Source organism: Benincasa hispida, chromosome 1, assembly GCF_027475165.1.
Source record: "Benincasa hispida cultivar pf3 chromosome 1, pf3_genome.v1.1, whole genome shotgun sequence".
In the NCBI taxonomy this organism is placed as follows: domain Eukaryota; kingdom Viridiplantae; phylum Streptophyta; class Magnoliopsida; order Cucurbitales; family Cucurbitaceae; genus Benincasa; species Benincasa hispida.
In genome coordinates this window covers 63,632,869-63,641,604 of record NC_143478.1, presented here as the reverse complement: position 1 = coordinate 63,641,604, position 8,736 = coordinate 63,632,869, and the positions used below count along the sequence as shown (strand labels likewise).

At 32.6% G+C, this 8,736-nt stretch overlaps 2 protein-coding genes across 3 annotated transcripts; both read right to left on the bottom strand.

Moving 5' to 3' along the window:
* Positions 1-1,131: 1,131 nt before the first annotated feature.
* LOC120069181 (uncharacterized) lies at positions 1,132-1,889 on the bottom strand. The gene is made up of 2 exons (XM_039020856.2): positions 1,560-1,889; positions 1,132-1,488 (listed from the first exon to the last, which is right to left on the bottom strand). The coding sequence occupies exons 1-2, from the start codon at positions 1,881-1,883 to the stop codon at positions 1,306-1,308; spliced, it is 507 nt and encodes a 168-aa protein (XP_038876784.1). The 5' UTR covers positions 1,884-1,889; the 3' UTR covers positions 1,132-1,305.
* On the bottom strand, positions 1,799-5,298 carry LOC120069180 (small ribosomal subunit protein uS2-like). 2 transcript variants are annotated; one of them, XR_016527804.1, is made up of 5 exons: positions 4,944-5,298; positions 4,609-4,819; positions 3,802-3,883; positions 2,862-3,346; positions 1,799-2,016 (listed from the first exon to the last, which is right to left on the bottom strand). XR_016527804.1 is itself a non-coding variant. In XM_090310985.1 (4 exons), the coding sequence occupies exons 1-4, from the start codon at positions 5,172-5,174 to the stop codon at positions 3,337-3,339; spliced, it is 534 nt and encodes a 177-aa protein (XP_090167111.1). In that variant the 5' UTR covers positions 5,175-5,298; the 3' UTR covers positions 1,799-3,336. The 2 variants fall into 2 exon arrangements, 1 of the variants encoding a protein (XP_090167111.1); XM_090310985.1 differs by having other exon boundaries at positions 1,799-3,346.
* Between the last annotated feature and the right edge of the window lie 3,438 nt (positions 5,299-8,736).

The window sequence follows — 8,736 nt, the reverse complement described above, 5'->3', positions numbered from 1 at the left end:
GGGGAGTTCGACAGAAAGTGAATACTGAAAGTGACCTTTCATTTTCTTCATACCAATGTTATTAAATGCTATTAGTAGAATATTAGTTGGAAATAAATCTTTTGGTGGAATGTTGGTATTGTATTGAATGCACATTGAATGAAGGCTGAAGAAATCTTGAAGGAAGAAGAAATGTGGTGCGGTTTGAGGAGTTTTAAAAATTAGGGGTAATTTCGGTATTTTGCATGGGCAAAAAGTCAGTGGTAGAAAAATTTTTAGGAATAGGTCATTGGTAGAAAAGTTTTTGGGCTTTGGGTCATTTTGTGAAATTTTCCATATGCTTGTCCGACTAAAAATACCAAGTAAATTTGGAGACTGTTGGTGATATGTTGATACTTTTATAAATTATGGGAGTGTTTGGGATAAAGAGTGGAGTTGTAAACTCATTATAAAGTTTGGAGAGATGTGAACCCTTAGTGTGCATAGTAGAAGAATCTAATAAAGTATAAAATTGATGTTTTTTAGTAGTAAAACCTACAAACCATGGAGCACAAATACTTCATGTGAGGCAAAGAATCTGTATTGGATACGTATCAGATTCTGATACTCCTAGATACGTATCTGCCACGTGATTTGGTGTATCTGCTTTTACACAGATTTTTTGTTAAAGAAAAAAGGTGAGTGCAACTCATCCAATCTTTCTCAATTTAAAATTAAGTAGCCTATTGAAAAAAGCTTATTGCCCCTTTTCAAAATTAACATAAAAAGATGATAATAAAAGACCAAACCCTAGAATCATTTATCTTCATTTCATGTTTGAGTCTTCACAAAGTCTCGCTAAATATACTTCTCTCTTTAATCTCCTCTTCTTCTCTAATCAATATGAGTCTTCTTTTTATTGGATTTTATTGACTATTATACTTCAACATCTTAGATGTTGCTTTTTGTATTGTATTTTGTACTATTGTCATTAACTTGTATGTTGAATTTATATATATTCTAGATTCTTTTTTAAGGAAAAAAAATATCTTCAATGTATCAATATTTTAGTTTTTTAGAAATCGACTTATCGTTGTATCCTATCGTATCCGTATCTTGTATATGTATCCATGTTTGTGTTTCATAGCCTACAAACTCCTTAGTAAATACTTCATAAAAGAGTTTAACATTGATGTTTAGGAATAGATTGATGTATTGAGAAAAGAAATAACACATCAATCATGTTCTAAAGAACAAAGACTAAAATGAAACAGCTTACTTGAAAGGATAAAATGAAATAGAGGTGAGATTAAAGAAATTGGCCGTGTGAGATGTCGTTTCTTTTCTTCAAGCCTTCTTTTTGGTGGCAATAGATGGTCCAGCACCATGGCCGATGGCCGTAGCCTTGCTGCAGCGCGGCATCAGCCCACGAAGCGTGGCGAAAACTCCCAACCCCAAGAAAGGGAGATACATATTCAACAGTATACCAGATGCCTTCTGTGACCCTAACAATTCAGCTGCTATAGCAGCCTGGGAAAAAAGAAACAAGTAAAAAAGGTTTGAACAACAATGACATGATCTGGAGCAGAAAAGCAAAATACCATAGCAGAGAAGAGGGAGACGCCATAGATCAAACAGGTGGTGTGCAGCCATGGCTTTGCAGCGGAGATGGCGTAGAGGTTGAGAAGTGTGAGCGGCCATTGAAGGAGAAGCTCGAGCCAAAGCAAGCCGATGAAAAAGGGAGGGGCCTCGGCCATCAGATAATCTCCCGATTGGGTAATGTAGAGGTTTTTGAAATGAATGAGAAGATCGGGGAAAAGGGTTTGAGGGAGTAATAACTGGGCGCCGATGAGAGGTGGCGCCAAGGCATGTACAAGGAACGACACAAATAGAATTGAGTCGAAGAGCTTGAGAAGAGCCCCCATTGTTTCACTTTCCACACAGCTTCTTCTCTTGCAGCAACGGACTCCCGTACACTGATTATGAGATGTTGACTTCTCATCTTGCTTTTGCTTTATATGTGTGTATATATATTGGTTGGATTTTTTGCTCTGCTATCTGAATTTAGTTCTTTCTACTTTAATAAAAATTAGAGGGTAATTTTTATTAAATTTGGATAAATAATAATAACAATGATTTTCATGCCGAAGAAGATAATGTGATTTAGACTAAATTTCGTTTGAAAATTTTAATAGTAGACCAATAGTAAGGACTAATATTAAGCTTTATTGAAGGTACAGAAACAAAATCAATTGAATGAAATTTTAGTAGAAAGATCAAAATAATATTTTAACCTATAATATATAATTGAAACATGGCATAGTTTTATGAGAAAAGTTCAACAACAAAAGTGAAGATTCAAACTTTCGACTTCTTGACCGTAGATATATACCTTTAAAAATAAACTAATAGTAGTCCCAAGACTAATATTGACCTTTATTGAAAGTACAAAGATGAAAGTTGGACATTTAGAAGCATATATATTGTAATTGAATGAAATTTTATTAGAAAGACCAAAATAGTTCTTCAACCCATATAATTAAGATTTAAAATCTTATATACATCAATTTCTTGGACTATTTGAAATAGCTTTATATCCTTTTCAAAGATATGGGTAGAGATTCAAATCTTTATCCTCTTGAGTGTATGCATTTACCAATTTGATATTCATTAAAGCAGCACATTTCAAAATAGAATTACATGCGGAGCTTCTCCTACCTCCAAATTGGTCACTTATGATCAATGTGATATTGGATGAAACCCTTGAAGAAAAGGTCAGTGTGGCATCATCTTGATTAAATAAGAAGATAGTGATTTGAGATAAATTTTGTTATGGTAAAAAATTTAAGAGTAGGTTAATGACTTAGATACTTGTCTAATCTAAACAATGTTGTCCATATTACCGTAAAACATCCTCTTGTCTCGAGCAAGATGAGGATTCTGCTTTGAATAATGCTGCTATGAGCCGAAAGAGTTGGTAAGCTATCTTGCTAAACGAAAGGAAAAAGCATGTATGGGTTGCCCTCGTCAAGTTCAGCGTGCGTAACTATGCAAAGGTAGAACACCATCAAAACTTCGTTGACTTTATCATAAACCTTGATTTCACTACTCAAGGAAAGAGCGGGATACTTAGCTGAAAGGGTGAACAAGGTCGCCTATTGGTGAAATAAATAGGGTTTGCTTTACTATCGCAACCAGAGAGAGCGGTCTAATGTTCATCATGTCTTTAACCTTGACAAGAAAGAGCTTATAGGTGCTGCAATTTGTTCACACGGATCTCTGAAAAATGTTCCATATTTGGTGAGAAGATATCCTCGTGAGGCCAATTACATTTCCTTTCTTGAGCTTCGGTCTATAAGAAGATTCTTTCTAGCATACCTAAATCAACCTTTAACAAAAAAATAACTCATGAACATGAGTCCCAATATAAAGCTCCCCAAAGAATACGAATCTGAAACATTATTTCCAGGCAATAGAACAAATTGTTGACATAAGGGCAACGGATCCTCCCCTACAGACTCAATATTGGTACATGATTCTATCAGTAGAACAGAGTATTTCACATCTAAGTACTGGTTGGAGCAATTTTTAGTTCTCATAAAAAAGTGTACCAACATAACCATGTTGAAGTAAAGAAAATTCAATCTTAAAATCTAAAACTGGACTGGAAAAAAGAAATACAAATCAGTTTTGAAAAAGAAAAAGATGGTAATACATTTTTACATCCGGGAGTGTTTAAACATGCTTATGCACAACTAATTGGGAGGCACTGCTACATGGACAAGCAAAACTCATAATGATCAATCAAAATTGCGGGTAAGAGGGAAAGCTTCCCTTTGTTACCAATTGGTGACAGGAGGTGCACCAGCTTCAAGGGAAGGTGCTGGTGGTGCTATGGCAGCATCCCATCCGTCAGCTGCTCCGACTGTAAAAGGCAAATAACAAAGAAACAAATATTCCATTCAAAAGATCTAAACCTTTATCCAGTTGTCCTAAAAGCAGTGTTCAAATCTTTTCAACCAAAAAAAAAAGTGTTTAAAAGGCAAGCGCCTAAGTGCTAAGAAGAAGGCACGCTTATTAGCATACATCTTTTGTAAAGCCCTAAACCCAAGGCCTAAAGCCTTGGGACTTGGGGCTTTCATTAATTTTCCTTAAAAAAATACTAACAATAAACGCAAAAATTCTAGTGTTTAGGGTTTCTTTTTCTTTATTGAAAAGAAAAGGAAAAAAAAAAAAAAAAAAACTAAACCCTAAATGTAAAAATCTTTGTGTTTTAGAGTTTTCATATTTTCCACTTCGACTATGCTGCTTTTATATAGTGTGCCTAAACAAAAACACTCGTACCTTGTGCTTAATTAAGCCCCATAAGACTACAGCGCTTTGTTGCACCTGGAACTTTAAAAAACAATGCTTAAAACAGAAAACCAACCCAACCGGTTGCATCTTAAAATTCCTACCAAGATGATTGGAAGTAAAAAGATACTGCACAAAAAATTGGGGCCTAATTTGAATTGACTTTCAAACTACTTATTAAGTCAACCGGACAGACACTCAGACAAAAATGAGCCTAAGGAAATAGTTGGAGTGGAGAACGCGCCAATGGCATATAAGTATTAAAATAAAGCCAGAAAGAAAAGGCTCGGATTCAACCTGGCTCTTGTGCCCACTCAACATTAGAAACTGGAGCAGCGGCGGCTGCTGGAACCACACCAGGGGCATCCCACTGAGCATCAGGAACCCATGAATCTACAACCGGTGGAGCAGAACCAAAATCTGCAATGCCATAATCTGGTGGCGCAACAGCCTCATCTTCCTCTTTCTCCTTCACCTCCTCGGGCTCCCGGTAGAAAAACAAATCCACCTATACAACAAACACACGTGCATACCTTTGATTTAAGTTCCAACAATCAAGTGCCAATTTCAAATGTCATGTCAAAATGCAATTTCTCAAGTTCAGGTAGTTAATAGAACACAGAAGAAGTTACCATCACGTCCCATTTGTGCCCAGGACGAACTGTTCCACGCATCTGCAAAACCATCCTCGCAAGAAGCCAGAATAGACATCCTATGCTGTGTTTCCCCTTGTTATTAGCTGGAATCCCAATGTCAACATACCGCATTGGTGAATCGGTGTCACAAAAGGCAATTGTGGGAATATTTCCAAGGGCAGCTTCCTTGATCGGCTGCAACAAGCAAAGAAACCAACCAGGCAACATAAATAGCAGCACGAACAAGTGAAGTTAAGCACAAGTTATGGCTAAGGAAATAAACATAAGTAAATCTAAAATTGGTAAGTGAAAACCATCCTCTTGGACTTAAAACTTAAGTGATTTTTAGCGTAACAAAAATTAATTTTACAATTTCAAAACTACTCCTAAACATATTATTAAGTGGACGACGAAAGATTCGTTTGTGAAGTTAGTTGTTGCAAATGTTCACCAAAAAGTGATGTCGGTAGTCGTGAATGTAAAAAAACTCTTTGACAAATTGTTATTTCTAACCTAAAAAGTTTTTGGGTTGACAAAACTAAATTTTCTAAAAAAGTTTTTTTTAACCTCTTTCTTACTTCTTAGGTTTTAAGTTGAGGGCGCACATAATGAAAATATTATTTATGGTAGATTTTTTTATTATTTTTAAAGAAATTAAAAAAAAAAAAGTTTCGAAAATTCTCGTGAGAATTTAACAATTCCCTATAAAGAATAAAAATCTTAAGTGAAAATTTCCATTAGAATTAGAAATTTGAAAAAAAAAATCTATAAATTTTAATCCTCACGGAAATCTCGTGTGGCTTTTTTTTTTTTTTTACTCAAAACTGAGAATGGTAGATAAAAAATATTATTATTATTATTATTTTTTCAAAAAAGTAAACTATCCCCTTATAGGAATTCAGTTCGAACAAAAACTATTTTTTTTTAAAAAAAGAAAACTGGATAGGAATTGGAAAGGGACAAAAAAAAAAAAAAAAAAACTAACATAAGTTTAAGATAATCATTTTAAATTGTAAAACTAGTAGAAATATTTTCAAGTGGTAAACACCTATTAGAGTCGGTGATAGACAGTAATAGATGTCTATCTATGTCTATTACTGACTATCATTGATAGACAATAACATTTTGTTATATTTATAAATAAGTTAATTCATTTTCTTGTATTCGAAATAAATCCATAAGTTTAAGTAAAATAATAATAATAATAACTTCAATTGTGGAAATAATTTAAATTTAATATTAAACTTGTTAATTTATTTTTTTAAAAACTAAATCTATTGAATTTCCTAGGAGCATTTATAAATTCAATTGTTTTATAAAAAAATTAATTTAATTTAAAATTAAAATTTTTATTCTTTTTTGTTTTAAAAAAAAACTAAAACTAATTTTAAGAATGTGTTTGGAATGCATTTTTAAGTGTTTAATTGAAAAAATAAGTCATTTTAGAAAAAAAAAATGAATTGTTTGACAACCTCTCAAAATAGCTTTTGAAAGGTATTTTCAACCATTTTCGTTAAAAGTGTTTAAATAAAAATTAGTTTTTTAGAAAATACTTTTTTATTAAGTTAATCCAAATGCACCCTAAATCTATTGAATTACTTTAAGTAAATTCATAAAATTCAGAAAATTTAGATTTATTTTTTAAAAAAATTAACAAATTCAAATTACATTAATGAAAAAACTTTTGGTCTTAGATTTTGGGTCTAGTTTCTATTTAGTTCTTAAATTTCTAACTGTTACACATTTAGTTATTAAATTTCAAGTTTGGTTTCAATTTAGTCCTTAGGTTTCAAAATGCTACAAATTTACACTTGATATTTGAGTTTTGCTTCAATTTGGTTCTATGATTCAAAATTTACACTTTTTACCTTCATTTTTCATTAAATACTCACTTTCCATCTTTAGAGTTAATTTATGTTAATAAATTAAAAATTGTTAAAAGAATTATAATAACTAAGTTTTACTTTTTTTTGCCACTTTTAAAATTAAATTTAAAATTTCACTTCATAATTATTTTTAATTAATTAATAGAAATTGTCATCAATGACTAAAAATGAGCATTTAATGAAAAATTGAGGTTAAAAATATAAAATCTCGAAGCCTAGGAACCAAATTGATATATATATATATATATTCCTAGAAGATCTTCCAAATTAGATGAATTTATGGACCTCGAGACTGAAAATCAATTTTCTGTAAGGATCTTACCAATAAAATTTCCAGTAGTTTTTTTTTTTTTTTTTTTTTTTTTGTGGTTAAAACCAATGGGAAATTTTCACAGATAGAAAAATTGTTAAACTATTTACAGAAGTAGAAAAAGTACACTGATAGACACTAATAAACTTCTATCCGCATCTACCACACAGTATCAATGATAGACTTCAATGGTATAGACCTTTAAGGTTAGATTAGTGGCAAAGGGTTATACCCAGGGTAAGGAGTTGAATATGAGGAAACTTTCTCACCCGTTGTCATATTAAAGTATATCTGGATACTCCTGTCCATTGTCACATATTATGACTATGACATTTGACAGATAGACATCAAGACTGCCTTTCTAAATGATAATTTTGAGGAGACCATCTATATGCAACAACTAGAGGGATACATCTCCCAAGGTCAAGAGCAAAAGGTTTGCAAGCTCAATCGGTCCATTTATGGACTAAAACAAGCTTCTCGATTTTGGAATATAAAGTTTGATATTGCGATCAAATCTTATGGCTTTGATCAAAATGTTGATGAGCCTTATGTTTACAATAAAATCATTAACAGTTCCGTAACTTTCTTAGTATTGCACTAAAATGATATTCTACTCATTGGGAATGATGTAGGTCTACTGACTGATGTTAAATAGTGGTTAATGGCCCAATTCTAAATGAAAGATTTAAGAGAGACTCAGTTTTTTCTAGGGATCTAGATTTTTAGGGATCGTAAGAACAAAATGTTAGCTTTGTTTCAAGCATCGTACATTGACAAGATGCTTGTCAAATATTCGATGAAGAATTCCTAGAAAGGTTTATTACCTTTTATGCATGGAATTATCTTATCTAAGGAACATTTCCCTAAGACACTTCAAGAGGTTGAAGGATCCCCTATGCATTGGTTGTTGGCAGCTTGATGTGCAATGTTATGTACTATACCTGAAATTTGTTATGTAGTGGGGATAGTCGGTAGATATCAGTCTAATTTAGGATTAGATCACTGGACAACAGTTAAAACCATCCTCAAGTATCTTCGGAGAATGAGGGACTACATGTGTTGGATTTTATGTCCTAAAACTCGTAGTTTGTAAATTGATAAACATATTATGTTTTGTTTTTCGATAAAATTGTTATTGAAATTGTAATCTTGAATCCAATAAACTAAGGTCTTGAGGCTATTTAATGTAGTTTGAACTTTATGTAGTGACATAAATGTGAATCAAGTTCAAATATATAGCCAAAATGGTCTATAGTATATGAATAAGATTGAGTGCCTTATTCTGAGGACACTATGGATGCGGCCCATTTTGTAGTTAGTACAAACAATGTGATCCTAAACCGTTCATGTGGAGACATGAAAGTGGAGGCATCTTATGTAAAGATTTTACATAAGACCGAACCATGAAATAGTCACTTTTTACGTTCTAAACGTCGTTTTATGTATAAAACTGACTATTTCATTAATTAATGACCTAGGTAACTTAATCTTAATCCTGAGCTAACTATGAACTCTTGTTCACTCGAAATTATCCTTAGATCTGCATAGGTGAGGGTAGCTCATTATCGCTGGCCCAATAAGCCTCCCATTT

Coding starts and splice junctions, on each gene's coding strand:
- LOC120069181 (XM_039020856.2), bottom strand. CDS start 1,883: ATGGGGGCTCTTCTCAAGCTCTTCGACTCAATTCTATTTGTGTCGTTC. Junction 1,489..1,559: donor TCTCCCTCTTCTCTGCTATG/GTATTTTGCTTT, acceptor CTTTTTTCCCAG/GCTGCTATAGCAGCTGAATT.
- LOC120069180 (XM_090310985.1), bottom strand. CDS start 5,174: ATGTTGCCTGGTTGGTTTCTTTGCTTGTTGCAGCCGATCAAGGAAGCT. Junction 4,820..4,943: donor GGCACAAATGGGACGTGATG/GTAACTTCTTCT, acceptor TTTGTTGTATAG/GTGGATTTGTTTTTCTACCG. Junction 3,884..4,608: donor TGAGTGGGCACAAGAGCCAG/GTTGAATCCGAG, acceptor TGCCTTTTACAG/TCGGAGCAGCTGACGGATGG.